Consider the following 16,073-nt stretch of genomic DNA (forward strand, 5'->3'; position numbering starts at 1 on the left):
ACCACAGAGAGTCAGGACTTCGGTTTTACGTCTCATCCGAAGGACGGTGCCCGTTTACAGTATAGTGTCCCCGTCACTATACTGGGGCATTAGGACCCACATGGACCACAGGGTGAGCGCCCCCTGCTGGCCCCACTAACACCTCTTCCAGCAGCAACCTTAGTTTTTCCCAGGAGGTCTCCCATCCAGGTACTGACCAGGCTCACACTGCGGAGCTCCAGTGGGCTGCTGGTGGTGAGCTGCAGGGCAATACGGCTGCTGGCGAGAAGCATGACCCTCTCTGACAGCGCCAAACGCCTGCAAGTGCCCAGGGGGTTGCAGGAGTCAATGGGCGCCGACAGCCGGGGAAACCCTGACTGACCACTCATCCACCACCAGCGGTGCGTCAGATTCTGGGTGATGAACACAACGAGCAGGAGTCGCTCCTTCAGTCTTCACCCAGGGGGGTGAGAGCTTGGAAGAAGCTTCCCAGCCATGAGGTTGAAGCTGCTGCTTTGGGCTTCATTCAAGAGGAGACCGTGGAATCAATTAACAGTCAAATGGAGCAGAAGGGCCCCCTCTCATGTGAAGCCACCCTTCGGTTTGAGCTACAGAAGTAAGAACACGGAGCGCCTAGTGGAAAGCCAAAGTGGTGAACTGGCAGAAGCAGAAGACGTGTTTTGAAACTGATCGGCAGCAGCTTGGCCACACACACACACCTCTCCAGACAGAGGCCTTCTGATTTCCACACAAACCAAAACATTTCCTGCCTCACATCCTTCAGAAACCGAAAGTGCAGAGGACTTTCAAGGATGAGCTCTTAGAGGAAGAAAATGTGCTAGTATTTGAAGAAATTGCATGCGGTTACTCCCTGATGCTGGAGGAAACAGTCCTCAGTATTCTCAAATCACACAAGTACATTAAATAAGATCTCATTTCAGACCATTAGACTTTTAAAGCAAGCAGGTTTTTGGAAAACCAGTGCCCTGTCACAAAACACCCCTGCAAAACTGCAATATGAGATAGGAACGGTTCTCCTCATGCCCTGTCGGCAGCAATTGAGACAAGAGTTTCTGTGACCTCCACATCTGCTCTGCTAGGACGCTGTAGACAACCACCACATGCACCTGAAAGTGAAACCAAGAACTCTGAAATCTCAGATGAATCAGATGTTTATTTTTCCCCCCATCCCTAAATCACAAGTGTGATGAGCACAAAAGCAAACGGAGATAAAGAATCACAAAAGCCAAGCTGTTTGGGTTTTCATTGCATGGGAATGAAAACTGTTGTCACCTGTGGGGAAAACAAAAAAATGTCCTTCATCCCGGTAGGGTATTTCATTCTGAATGAAGCCATCTGCCCCCTGCTCTGTTGGAGGGGCAGTGGGAAAAAGAGCCCACTACAATAGGGGAGTCACTGTAACCGCTTGTGGCTTTCATACTCCCCAGTCCGCAGGGATTTAAGGAATGCCTATTGTTATCGGAATTCTGTTGACGCAACTACAAGAGTGCACAATGAATCTGCAAGGCACCTTTTAATGGATGTCAAATTCTTGGTGTACATCCAGTAGACAAGTAAAAATATACTGTTTCCTACGTGAACACAAATAGTAACTAGGAGTGAAACTGAAAAGGTTTATGCTAAAAATAACATGGTACATAATGTAATAATGATGTACAAGGTTTTTGATCATTCCTTTAACTCAGTATAAGGAAGCAATACCTGTCCAATTGTTTAAAAATAAGTCGGGAAAAATTACAGCACAGATACCTTCCTAGATTTTAGCGGCTCTGCTCTCCTTCTAATCAAGATGATAAAGGAAAGAAACTAAGAAGGTAAACCTTAACCGAGTTAAAGGTACGATACATTAGTTAGGGATATTCTTCATTATATCCAGGTGTTTTAAGGCTCTCTGAGGGTCAGCTGGGTGATGGCAATTGTGGTAAGACTTTCCAGACTAAGCATTTGACAGCCCTGGTGTCGCAGCAGTGTTAATAAGATTCTTCGGACAACATTCCCGACGGGCTAAATAGTGTCAAACGCTAAACATGGACTCCTTCGTCAATCCCATAGATCTTACGCTAGAAAAGAACGGGCACTGGAACAGTAAGGACATGTGTCAAAAAGGAGATCAATTAAAATGCCAAGATCTTTGCCAAAAAAAGAACATTCGCCCTAATGGCCGATGACTTTGTCACATCTTCTAAAGCTGCACGTGTGAAGACTGTTTTCTAAATGAGAAGGAGGGGGGTGGGGGTGAGGTGATGGACTTGAGGCCGGGCAGGAAAGACTGGTCTTTCACCTCTTCGCTAGACTCAGTCCCGCGGCAGGCAAGAGGATTCCAGTAGAGCTGGGCTGCATCAGATCCTACAGATACTACCAGCTGGAGGACACTGAACTGCCCAAACAGGTTCAGCACGCACAACAGACGCTTCCCTGTTCCAAAAGCCCTGCTGCTAAAACTCCACTCCTTCATTACTGGCTGGAGCCCTTGGGGGCACTGAGGGGTCCACGGGTCTCCATGAAACCTGGACGCCGTATAACTCAACTAATCTTGGCTTCATCGGACCGTCAAGTTCTTCTTCTTGCTTCAATCCAAAGCAAACCAACATGAGCAGGACCTGGACTCCTGAAAGCAGGAAGCTCCTCCCGTTGGTAAAGATGCCATAAAACACAAAATGGCAAATAATAATCTGATACATCTGCCTGGCTTCTTTTTAAGTGGTTTTGTCAAAAAAAATAATAATTAAAAAAGCAAGAAGAACTAAAAAAATATTTGAGTGCATTTCTTTAAAAAAAGCCTCCTCCTTGCATATTTCTTTTAATGAGCGCAGACAAACAGGCTACACGGGCCTCTTGTGAAGCGCTCGCGCTGGGGAGCACACCAAAAAAACTCATTTTCCCCCAACAGACACACACACACACCCCCCCCTGGGCACCAGACACAAAATAATAGAAATTCTTTGTGCAGTCAGTTCATTGTGCCGATTTCGTCACATCTGCAGGCTGGAACACCTACTGTACTTCGTCTGAGCTGGAGTACAATGCAACAAACAAGACCAGGAACTATGGAGCATGAGCGATACCAGTTAAAACGGCAGAAACTTCAAAAAAGTTAATGAAATAGAATGGATGGGGAGGGTTCAGACCACCGAATCCAAACAAGTTTCTGTAAACTGCTGGAGCCATGACGTAGGCCACCCACACCCACCGCTGTCAGTTGTGGTGCAGACAGCCAACACCGAACGAAGACGTCAACATGATGAAAGTCCTGGCCGCCCCGCAGGCCGAGAGGAGCTACTGTACCCAGGCATCTGCAAAGCCGACTTCACAGGCAAACCAAACAACTCAATTAGAACATTAGGTAAAACAGGAAGTCTGTGAGACGTCAACATAAACATACCTGGTTGGGTCATTTAGCAAGACCAAGAAGCACTTTTTATCACAACATTTGTGCTACCATTAAAAACAGCTACCATTTCATTTAACTTCGGTGATCTTTTTCAGACCTACTTGCTCTTGTTTCCGCCCTTAACAGAGGAGCCCCAAAATTAAAAAAATAATTCACATTTTTCCCCTCCCAAAGGTCTGAAATATACCAGGGTGCGCCTGTACCCTGGAATATGTCGGAATGGACTTCGATAATGTTGTGCTGACACAACAGCACTTCAAAGGGCCCCCTTTTGCAACGTGCGACATCCAACTGCCACACATTTCATCCAAGTGAAAGTCCGTCAGCTGTGAAGATGATTCACTTTGATTAAATACAGCCAAGCAGAAGCCCGACTTTCACCAGTGCATCAAGCCCCATGCAACCTGTCACATCAGCAGCTCTACAGAAGATGGATTCCGAAGACATTCCAGCACACTAGTCAACACGAAAGTGCCTCCAGCCAGCCAGTACAATGCTAAAACAACTGAGTTATTAATGGATTCACTGCCTCTTTGTTCCTATTCAATCAAACCCTCCTGCAAAAGCCATTCCTTTGGAGTCGCACTGGAAAAGGCAAGAGAACAATGTTTGCGCATTCAAATCCCACAATGAGGCTCTCTCTCCAACACTCTGTAAAAATCTGCAGTCCCCCACCCCCCCCAGCGACATGTGCGCGTGTTTGCGAGCTTGCCGTTTGTGTTTTGTGCGCTAAATCCAGCATTAACTGCAACCCGGCCTTTTCAGCTCCAAAAGAACGAGCACAATGGCTGCCGTGGCGCTCCTCTGGGCCGGGCAGAGAGGCCGGGGTAACAGCGCGGATTAACAGGGCAGAGGGGAGGGGGAAACCGAGCAGGAATCTCCGAGCACGAGACTCATTACCAGCTTCCAGGTCACACAGGCCGCAGGAAATAAGATCAAGAACTTTCCACTGCACAGCACGGGTTTTTTTTTTTTTTTTTTTTTTAAGAGGAACCATCTTTAAGTAGAAAACAAATCCACCTGAATTATGTCCTTTGAATACTATGCTACTGGTGTAAAAAAAAAAAAAATCTCAGTTCAGCACCCTGCAGATGACAAGGCGTGACAGGACCACATCCCGAAAGAAAGATGAAGATCTTCATGAATAGCTCTTAAGAGCAGAAGCGATTGTATGTTTTCGTTTTGGGAAACACCTGCAGGACTCTTACTTCTTATTTCAAGTACACATTGCTGCGTTTCAGATTTGTTTGGAAGAGTCCAACGTGTTACGCTCACACCCAGCGCAGGTGATGAAGCGTCAGTGTGCTGACAGGCAGTGCACACCTGGCAGCGCATGTCTCAGCCCAGCCCATCCACACACCGCAGCAAGAGGGGTTTAGTTTGGAATCACCTGTCCTGTGCAGGCAAGTCTGGACAGCTTCATTCACAGGCGCACAAAAACGCTTCTATTCAATAGCACAGTTTGCTCTCTTGTCTGCACTGAAAGAGACACTGTGAGATCTAGGCTCTTGGGAGCTTTTTTTAAAGTTTCCCAGGGATTACAAATAAGCTCATCTTGATATCGCCTCACAGAAACAGCGCATTTTGTATTTAATTGCAACTGATATTGGCCTTTGGGTTACCAGAAAATGGAGCAAGGAAACATGATAAATAGCACGTCTACCGAATTGGAAAAGTGCGTGGTGCTTTCCTTTCCTTGTGGGGAAGCTTTGTACTTGGGAAACACCCTGCAGTGTTTACCTTAGGAACGACTGCAAACTCCAGGTGTTTGCTTGCCCTGCTCTTTAAGATTCAGAAGCCCTAATTCATCAGCAAATTGAGCCCTGAAACTTTTTTTTTTACAGAGATTAACAAGGAAATATTTTACAGAATCATTCAAAGCCACAGGGAGAAAGCTCTTAGTCCAAACCTGATGATCTGATCATTACACTTGGACAGCTGGAGGCACTAAAAATAATGATGAAAATAAAATAAATTTTACAATTGCCAGGAGGCCTTCCGGCTCATTTCCAGCAGCTGGTTTGGACGTTGACAGCCAAGTGATCTGAGGAACTCGTTTTACCATCTTACCATCCTGAAGATCCAAACATTTCTTGTGCCATACTCCCACAGTCCTCAAAGACATACTACGCTGTTAGATCATCAGGAGTAAATTTGGAACCTGTAATACGCTTATTTGTTTAAAGCACCATATCTGGATAAATGCTCAGGCACGTATTAACAATTTCTAGTTTTGTGCAAGTCAATTGCTATAATGTTGTGAACTTTAGGCTTGCAGGCACACCCCTTTGTTACATACATAAATGTAGAAATTTTAAGAGATTGTGTTTTTTTTTCCCCCATTCTCACTCCCCCTCTCCTTTGTACCTCCAGAAATGCACCACTCTTAAGGAGATGCAAAATCACTGCTTGTTTTATAGTTTAACTCCCACCCACCCTCCACAAGAAAAAAGAAAAGACTCCTACCACAAACTAGCATAGCCTTTGTTGCATTGTGCTGCATTACCTGCAAAGTGTCAATAACTAAACGCACACAAATGTAAATGAACAAAAGTTCACCAAAAACCTGATCAGGCGTGATAGTAGCTCTTATTATGAACGTCTTATTGAAGCACCCAAATGTAGGACTTTCAAACTTTAGACCAGTTCAAAGCAGCAGACACGGCAATAGGACAGAAAGCCAGTTCTCACAGAAGAGTCTGGCTGATGCACCTGCCAGGCAGACTTGCTCAGACCTGCAGGGAACAGGGCGATGCGAGCCGAACTGGTTAGAACGGCGTGTAGCCTTTCAGAAACCCATTTACTCATATTCAAAACCTGCTCCCCCATACTCTCCCTGACTCAGAGAACAAGCAGAAAACAGTAAGTTTTCAATAAAAACCTAATAAACGCCAGGATAGTTCGTTTTTTTTTAAAACGGCAATCGGTTCACTGGTTCCAAAACTGAGAAGTGCAGATAGCTTGTGGCAGTGCAGCGTCTTTACTCGGCAGGAATCCAAATAACAGAACAACACGCTCACAAATATTTTGTCACATAGTCATGAAATCCACAGGTAAAAAAAACAAACGTTTACTCCATTAACAGCCTGAGCTCAGCTGACGGACATGAGGAAGTGTCTAGAAGGTGTTTTCAGGGTACTGTTCCCGATCTGGCTCACTGCACCCTTGCGCCGTGTGCGACTCTGCCCCCAGCTCGGACTGGGTCTTCCGTTTCTCCTCTTGGCACACAGGCTGAGAATCTCCGCCACACCCCAGGCCCAGCCCATGGGTGTGGTGGAGATCTCCCCCGCCTTTGGGAGCCCGGGGGCAGTTTACGTCGCCACAACCGCCTCCCAGTGTATAAGGTGAGCCCCGTTAATCTCTGCGCCTCCACACCTCAAGAGTTACGAGGTGGCACGGCTCGGCGCCAGCACGGAGTTCAGCGGACTCCCAGTGCCCCCAGCCCCACAGCTGAGCGACCACTAAAAGCATTCAGCCAGCAAGGCCCCAGTCGGGGACAGAAGCTGCTCCCACCTGAGGAGGTTTCAAGAGTGAAAAAGAATCAAGGAATTCCAAGATCCTGCCGATTTCATTTGCTTTTGATTGGGACAAACTGGTGGCAGCAGCTGAAAGACTCCAGTAAGATCAGACAAGATCACTTTACTGGCCATATACAATTTCTTGTATTAGGAATTTGTCTTTTCGCAGACCCCAGCTTGCTCTCCATGAGACACACAGACAGAGAGAAGCCTGGGGTCAGAGCGCAGGGTCAGCCATTTATATGTCGCCCCTGGAACAGCTGCGGTTAAGGGCCTGGCTCAGGGGCCCAACGGAGTAGGATTCCTCTGCCGGCCGCAGGATTTGAACTGGCAACCTTCCAGTCACAGGCGCAGATCCTGAGCCACAGAGCCACCACACCGCCTGTGGTATGATGCGCCACCAGCAAGACCTTTTCACTGAAAAAAAAGGAGTTTGCTTTCAAATACCTTCTGACTCTTCAGGGATCTCACAATGCGACAGAGCTTCTCCAAGGTGGGGAGATACGGTGTGTTCTCAAGGTGACCCTATACAGGGGACCTCGTTTTTATTTCACCTCTGTGTCACTCCTGAACAGATCCGTTACCCCCCTGTGTTGCTGTCGACCCGTCTCGACTCTAGGTCAGAGAGGGCTGATTACACACTGGATTTCCATCCAGACAGGGGACAAGCATTTCCTTCAACCCCTTTCCTTGGAGCCCAGGGCGCTGATGATCCTGTCGGACCCCCGGGGGTGCCCTTCTCCATTTTCTTTTTCAAAACGCTTGAGCATTTAGAGGTCATTACGCTTTAGTGTGGGAAGAAGACTAAATGCAGCTCTTGCTAAGCCGAGATGATCCATGTGATTTGCGTATTAGTTTTGAATAAAAACAAATTGTACTGGCTCAGCTGGGCACGTTGGCAAGGGCTCCCCTTCACCTCTCCACTCGCCGCCACCAGAGAAAGTGGTTTTAAGCAAATCACTTCTGTGTACGGGCACGTTTAGGGAGCAGGCACAGAAGTCCCCATAGAGGCAAAAGACCTTGACTGCCAATGACAAGACAACCACACTGTATGCTTACCGGTTTACAAACAAATCACGTCCTACAGAGGTGCTCTTAAAGATGTCAGAGGTCCAGTAATAATCAAATAGTCTTCCCTTACCACCATCCAGAAATGCTTTAAGTTTTATTTTCTTCTCTTTCCTGAACAATATATTGTTTATATCAATTCTTTCGCAACTAATATAATTATTTTTGACATAACTGGCTGTGGATGCTACAGTACATAGGTGACTGAGCTAGTAACTAGAACAAGGCCTGCTACCTGCATAAGATTAGTCAATAACCCCCTAGCCCAGTCTAGTTTCTCTGTTATCAATCTGCCTTCCATAAATTATGGAACAATTTGCCTAAAATTCCACAACAGGCAGTGGAATCATCTCTACCTTATTTTGCCTCTCATGAGCTCTTTGAATCTTCTCACTTGGGATTTAGACAAAGGCAATACTGACCCTTCCTCCTTTAAGGTAGCTAATGATTAGCGGATGGCTTCTGACTTCTGGGTCATGTCCTCTCCTCCTCCTAGTCTTAAGCACAGCTTTTGAGCTTGCCAATAGCGTCCTTCTTAGACACCGGGAAAACAGGGGTGTTTGGGATTAGGATTGATCTAAGGATCTTTGGTACTACTCCATGTTGGCTTGGCTCCTATTCGACTACGGTGCCAATTCGTTAATCGTGGTTGATTTACAACTGATGTTGGTTCATTTACTCAGGATGATCCACAGGAATCTGTGCTGGAAACATGTTGTCATTTTGCAGGCTGAATTTATGCCCACAGGTTCCCAATATCAGATAAGATAATGATGGGCAAACCACAAGGGAATCTTTTTCGCCCCATCCGTGTATCATTGCTCATTTAAAGCCCTTGTTCAATTTCTAATGCCTTACTTATTCAGATGGACACTACGCCAATGCACTACACAGACTTCAGAACGTCCACAATTTAGCAACTTACATGCCAAGTAAAACCCCTCTCGATCAGCTATAATCCCTGCCTGATTTAAATTGTACTGGCTCCACGTCAAATTTAAAGTGGACTTCAGGGTTTAACTGCTCACGTATAGGGCTCTGAATTGTCCAGCTCCAGGATATTTTAAAGGATTATTGCATGAGTCCACCGATTCATCTGGGACTTACCATTCTGTGCCTTTATTCAACGAAGACCAGGGGCTACACAACCTCCCTGAGTGCAGCATCGTGTCTGGGGAACCCATTGCCCAAATCCTTCAGAGACTTCGAGGCTGTCTGCATTTTCAGAACTCACTTGACCCAATGTTGCATTCTAGCTTTCAACACAATGTAGTCCTTTTCTTGGCTTCAATGGGTCAGATCCCTTTTTTTACTTCTATGTCTTATGTGCATGCTCCTGCGCAGTGCTTTGACTTTTTCCGAGAATCAAAAATCAAAGTCTATTCGCATCTTAACCACAAGCATCAAAGCAGTTAAAAGATGCAGCAGACGCTGTTCACTGGATCGTAAAACTTCTTAAAGGGAGTTCTTAGTTCTCTAAATACTACACCGGGTCTTGAAACTATCAAAAATACAGTATATGGGGCATGCCATGGGCCGCAAGCATGCAAAGTTTCGAGGACAGTGCAACAGCCTCCGTCTCCATGGGCTTGTTTAAGAACACATCCCTTGTTACCTCACGGATCACACAAACTATTCACAAAGTCAAACAGGCTGCAACTGCCAAGGCGATGGAATGGATCTCCGTTTTCTCACGGGAGGGGTCGTCTGTTCCTGGAGCACTCGGCAGTGGAAGCCCTTTATAGCAGTGGTTTAGTGTGGTGACGCCATCTTTTGTCTTATGACTATCACATGTCTGAAGTATTTAGCTACAAACACATTGTTTAACTTAAGGGGCTCCAGTATTTTGTTTTTCTTTAAAAAGCTGACTTAAATGATCGCGGCAGAGCCCCTCCCCCACACATTAATCAGCACTGCACCAAGCCAGCAGCAGGCTGCCCTTCTCGGCTCTGTGGGGAGAACTGGGTGACGTCCCTCCATTAGACCCGACCACGATCCATCCCCCAACACGTGCTGCTGTTTGGGATGTGACGATGGTAGCTACAGTTCGCGGCTTGCTCGTTTTCAACGGAAAGTGGCCATAGCATTGTCATTACAGAACAAGTGAGTCAGTGCCTTTTTTTAACATCATGGGAAACGCACAGAATCATTTGGAGGTTAGAGAGACAGGACCTACAGCCGTTGTTTGGGATGGCCAGGAGGGAGCTACTTAAAGACCAGAACGCAGGAGAGTAAAACAGTTTGTGAGCGTTGAATTTATACAGCTAATTAGAATTTTGGCAGGAAACACACAGTTTTCCCTCACGTCCACTGTTCTTTTGTGGAGCTCAAATGTGCAAATAACTTAAAAACAGCCGCATTAGAACTCTATGATAGACGCTTGATAATTCCTGTTCAACTCAGTTACTTCATTAGTGCTCCAACTGTGTCAGCTCACTTAAAACCACAGTTTTTGTAAACAGGCATTTGAAGTCCCGATCATTTCTGCCAGAAATAGCATGCAGTCAGACTCCACACAACGCGAATGCAGTTTTATTATTACCACCCCCCCGAACTGCTTGTTTTATACGCTGATCAATCTTGTAACCCCCTGCAGCTTTCAGCCCCACAATCACACAAGGGGAGGCAGGATTTGAAGGCAGATACCTCCCCCCCCCGGACACTTTGCAAATCACTCTTATTTGACTACGCGACAAACACCACCAAACGGAAATATTCACCCTGGGTCCCAGATGTCAAATTCTCCCGAACTGAACAAGTAAATCCCCTTTGTTTCCGGCTTGTGAACCAGGAGAACGACCAGTACCAGCCTATATGGCTGAACCAAAGTGAGAATTTTCCCCAAGTCTCTAATCCAATACCTGGGTTTTGTCCAAGTTTATTAATATTATGACTAGTACTGAAGAATTTCTCGACAGGTCTCTTTTATGTATGGGTGCGACCATTGTTTTCCACAAACATTCACAGACCCTTATCAGCCTTATTGGATTCATACCCATCAACGCAAACTGCTTGTTTTCCCCACTTTGGACAATGGCTCCATTGATCCTACCAGTGCATCACACACTTGTCTGCTTGCAGCCACGCAGAAAACTACCCCCCCCCCATGTCATCAAATGGCCCCAAGCTGCACTATTCCAGAGAAAGGAAGAGAGAGCTCAGGCAGATCCCGAAGGAATTCTGTGTTCCTTTTTGAATGGTACACTCTCCCTGCTAGGGTACAGAACTACTCAGTGTGCACTTTCTTAATCTCTTTCCTCTCAGTCTTTCAGATAAAAAGAAATTATTTAATACTAAAGACTAAATGGAACAGATACTTTGCTCCAAGTGTACAAACTATGCTCTTATGAGAATGGTTAGGTCAATGCTACTAGCTTAAGAGAACAACCCAGGGAAATATAGACTGAATAAAAATATAAAACGCTAGGAAAAGAGAACTGCCAGTAAACGCAAACTTGAATTCCTAAAAATGTGGCATGAACACTACATCCAGCACCTTTCAGTTGATGTTCTGACTTTAGTATCTAATAAAAACGGCAGAAAATTAAGTGTTCTCAAAAACCAAACTGACATCTTGTCTGTTTTTCTCTTTATAACCGCCAACAAAAAAAGAAAAATTATGCCAAACGAGAAAAAGAATGACTTATTGTTCCTTGAAGATTTTTTTCTTTCGTCTGTTTTTTTACTGAAATCGGATCAACATGACCCTTCGAAAGAAGACATGTCTGCTGCACATTTGCTGAATGAAGCAATATTTTCCACCCCCAGAGATGTCTTGAAGTTAAAGCAAGTTTGGAATTCAACTTACCTGTCAAAACTAAACGTGTGAAGAAAGGCAAGGTATCAGAACAGACTTAATTAAGGTCTTTAGAGATAATCCCCTACTTGTTTTGATTTGAGTTGAATTGCAATCAGCAAGCTAAAATTTTAAATGAGCATTATACTTTTTAAACTTGTAAACTTCACCAGCATTTAAAAATATATCAGATAGTTGTTTATTTAAGATAAGAAATTAAGTGTTTATCAAGAAAACATTAAATCAAAGGACATTTACATCCTCACTCAATTTAATTTGCAGGGTGGGGGATTGAACATAATACATAATGTACAGCAGACTATCCTGAAAACATAAGAAACTTCTGTTGATAAATCATAAGGCCACTAAAAAAATGAAACTGTGACAGTTGTCAATAGATTTACCCCAAAGCAGGAACCCCCGAGAGAAGAGTAATCTTTTGGGTCACGATTAATTGAGGAAAGAAAAGGGACATATGTTCCTTTAAGCATGTGGCACATTGCTATCGGGGGCTGTGTCATTGGTTCTCCAAACTACGGAGTTCTCCTTTTAACACCTACAAATCCCAGGAAAAGAAAGAACTTCACTGTCAGGTAAAAGCTGATCTTAATCTAATCCTTTTATTGTAAAATATTCTTAGGTACATTCTATTGTATCTAAAGCACTCTCAAAACCTTGGCTTTAATACACAATTTGTAAATTAGAGGTTGATAACCAAGTTTATATTGAATTATCACCTGATGTCAAACAATTACATCTGTACTAGCATCATATAAGTGTAAGCAATTATTATTATTAACCATATTTAAAGTAAAACAAAAGCTTTGAGTCAAGCAAGGTAAATAAAGCTCTCTATATACAGCAGTGTATGTAAACTGACTACTTTGTAGGCTGAAACACGCTTTGGGGGTCCTATGACTCATGGTCAGAGAGTTGACCTCTGCTCTGGTAAAAATCTGTCACACATAGTGCAGTGCTTCCATGTCAAAGACATGCTGACCATGAAGTTTTACAGAGAGCTATGCAGTCTATAGTCCTAATCCCAGAACTATACATCCACTGACCAGGGATGAGTTTGGAAGCATGGAGTATGAAGAATCCCAGTCCATCCTGCTGAGCAATTTAAAACACCCAATATCAACTCAAACTCACTGCTCTACAGGCTTTTAAAGTGACTCATTTACAACTTCAAATGCTCAAACATCCAATCTCTAGATCATGAGAACTTGACAAGCCAGGGCATGTATCCTTGTTTGGCAGTGGGATTTGTTTTTGTCTAGTGATCCAACAAAAAAAAAAGTATCATTCGGAGAGAATTGTGAAGTTATTCAGTACAAAAATTCAACGTGCATTCAGTTTGAGAATTATATAGCTTGATTCACAAAAAGATGCAATATTTCTCAGAGAATTAAAAACCCTCAAAACTGTATAAGGACCTGTGATTCGCTCAGACCTTGCTTTCAAGCAAAGTAGCAGATTTTCTGCGTTGACATTTTGTGGTCTTGAAATGTCCTTTGAAAGAAAACTTTTTAAAAAGTTCAAATGAAAAAGGGAAATGGGACACGTAGAACAAACTATGATGTGATCTTATTACATAAAGCTAATTTTTAACTTTCCACTTTTTGTCTTAAAAAGATTGTTACAGCGCACAAAGTGCTGGTAAATTATCAACCTGCAGGACTCACAGTCAAAGCATTGTTCAGGGAACAATTATGAAGCTCAGAGTACCCTAATATAGTTGAATATATATTTAAAAGACTGCTTCTTCTACCGAAAATCTGGACACTGCATGACTTTCCAGAGTGTATATACAGTAGTACATAAAACTTTGGCATGTCTGCAACTTTAATTGCCGTGGACAGGGGTTACCTGGGTAATTTGGGGAAACTCCATTCTATTAAAATGCACAATAGTTTGTTTACAAAACCAACAGATGAGAGACCATCCACTTAATGCAATGACTCAAGTGGGAATGTGCGGAATTTCTTTTGTACAGTGTGACACCAAACGAGGGACTTTCGACACCCTATCGTCTCATAATGCCTTTTCTGAGGGGGGAGGGATGGTCCGCTATAAATTTTAGCAACCAGTCTTTTAGGTTTCAGCTAAAGCAGTTTTAGAAACCAGCTCAATTCGTGAAAGAAATGCAGACCGCCAAGTCCCAGTACTTGATAGGTTTCGACGAACAAAATAAGCGGTGTAAGAGACTGTCAAAGCAAAAAAGGCACAGCTGCCTATGTATACTTCAACATGACCCCTTTCACCGCTCCGGTAGCCGACGTGAGAAAACGCTAGGGGCTTCGAGAGCTGGAAAAGCCACACATTACACACGGACCTATCTACTTCTCAAAAATACAAAAGAGAAAAGGAGGAACAACTCAATCAGAGAAACCAACTGACGGAGATGGACGATTACTAATGAAATACGCTCGCGTGAATGTTTTAGTCTTGTTGGAAAGGCACGGGATACAAAACACTCAGACGATTTGCACAAAAGTTAGATACGATTACGTGTGGACCACCCCTATATGTGGTCCAGATCCTTGACAAATAGTTCATTTATGCTCTCGCAAGTGAGAATGAGATATTTCTACCTCACAAGATATGGGAATGAACTCTGTGACCACGGTGTCGTAAATATTATTTATGCGACTGCCCGTTTCTAAATTTTAACTATAGCCAAACACACAGTCAACTATAGTCTGCAAGTGTATTTCAAGAACATGTTGTTTTGCTTAATGTTTGCCCAAGTCCGCTCAAAAAGACTTTTTATTCCAAAAGCGTTGCGCGTCAACGGTTAATTAAACATCTCGAGCAAATGCATTCCAAAGTTTTACGCGCCTTCATTATAAAAGAAATTGACAACATTTAATGGCTCAGCGCCATATGCTGCACCAAACATTATGGTGGTGCTTTGCGTTTGCTTTTCAGGGGGTAATAATTACACAGTGAACCTAATGACAATGTAACAACTTCCGACCTCATGTCGAAACTACTGTCACGGCAAAGGACACAACGTAAAATAGTGAACAGGACAACACAGGCACATAAAACTTCGCTACACGACGATATAGAATTAGAAATAAAGACGAAATAATTGACGTTTTGTACAATCCCATCGTTCGTGAGAGTGATAGGGGTTGTAACAAGTGGTTGTTAATCGCTATCGCCAAATTACTTCATAAGCCCCAGTTCCTATGAAACTGCTGAAACTTCGGTATAAACAAACAGAGCCGTAGTTTCGGCTCTTAGACAGCGACGACGCTTCAAGTACAAATGTTGCCATCGATGGAAACTGTACGGCGCCAAGTGCTGAAATAAAATAAAAGTGATTCTTTTAAACACATTACATAACTTTTAGTCAATTCTCACCTTTCATCCACTCCACAACCTGAATAGGGGACCACTTTGTTATTGGATCCATGGTTTCCATATTCTGAACAGACGGAATGATATCTCCAAGTATCCAAGAACGAGCAGTTTTTTTTGCTAGTTTGGTTGTTGCAGTCACTTCACAGACGTTATCCCCTCTCCCATTTCTCGGTTACACCGTAAAGCCGTTTCTGAAGCAGAAAAGCCTCTCCAGTACTCACTCCTCGACTCTCACCCCCTGTCTGAACAAACACAAGCGAGCATGACTGAGGGCAGCGGGGTAGCAGCGCTAAAAGGAAAAAAAAAAACTCCCACAGGATCAGGTTGCAGTTTCAGCTGTTACCAACAACCACACATACAGCTGAAACTGCTTAAAGGGGAGGAGGGTTGTTTCTTTGCTCTTTTTTTCTTTTAGCCTAAACTATTGTCCCAAATATTATTCTGTCGTCGGAGGCTTTGAAGTTTACGATTTAAGTCCTTTTGTGTGCCTCAACACCAACGCATTTTTTTTTTAAACAGGGATTCTATGTACCTGGTTAAATACATCAAAAGATCAGCCGCACATTAATGCCCATTTTTATCATTGCTCGTTTACGGTGTCCCATGAAGCCTCGCTCAATATTCTAAAAAGAAAGATAAAGTGAGAAATGAGTTTTAAAAAACGCAGTTTTTGGTAATGAACGTTCGTCCCAGTATGGTTTTCAAACAGGGGTAAGTTATGAACGGAAACCAAGTACATATCCCACAACCGCGACTGATATTGCCAACTGATGCAACTGGAGAGTAGATTTGCATGAACGGGTTGCCGATCAATACAATGCCCTGTGATATTGTACACCTCTCCAGCCTTCATGGAAATGAGCAACCGTGACAGCTGCGAGTGAAAAAAAGGAGCAGACCTCGGAGCTCTGTGATATGAATAGGTCTA

At 43.9% G+C, this 16,073-nt stretch overlaps 1 protein-coding gene across 2 annotated transcripts in view; it reads right to left on the reverse strand.

The window, feature by feature from the left end:
* The window catches only part of LOC148675355 (connector enhancer of kinase suppressor of ras 3-like), an 88,344-nt gene extending 72,839 nt beyond the window's left edge, over positions 1 to 15,505 (reverse strand). The window contains exon 1 of one of the 2 annotated variants that reach the window (XM_088626609.1): positions 15,146 to 15,505. In XM_088626609.1, the coding sequence (XP_088482735.1) occupies positions 15,146 to 15,206 (61 nt within the window). In that variant the 5' untranslated portion in view covers positions 15,207 to 15,505. The remainder of the gene's footprint in view (positions 1 to 15,145) is intronic. The other variant, XM_088626610.1, reaches the window with a different exon arrangement.
* Between the last annotated feature and the right edge of the window lie 568 nt (positions 15,506 to 16,073).

The sequence above is a fragment of the Lepisosteus platostomus genome, chromosome 3, assembly GCF_059453375.1.
Source record: "Lepisosteus platostomus isolate fLepPlt1 chromosome 3, fLepPlt1.hap1, whole genome shotgun sequence".
NCBI lineage: Eukaryota > Metazoa > Chordata > Actinopteri > Semionotiformes > Lepisosteidae > Lepisosteus > Lepisosteus platostomus.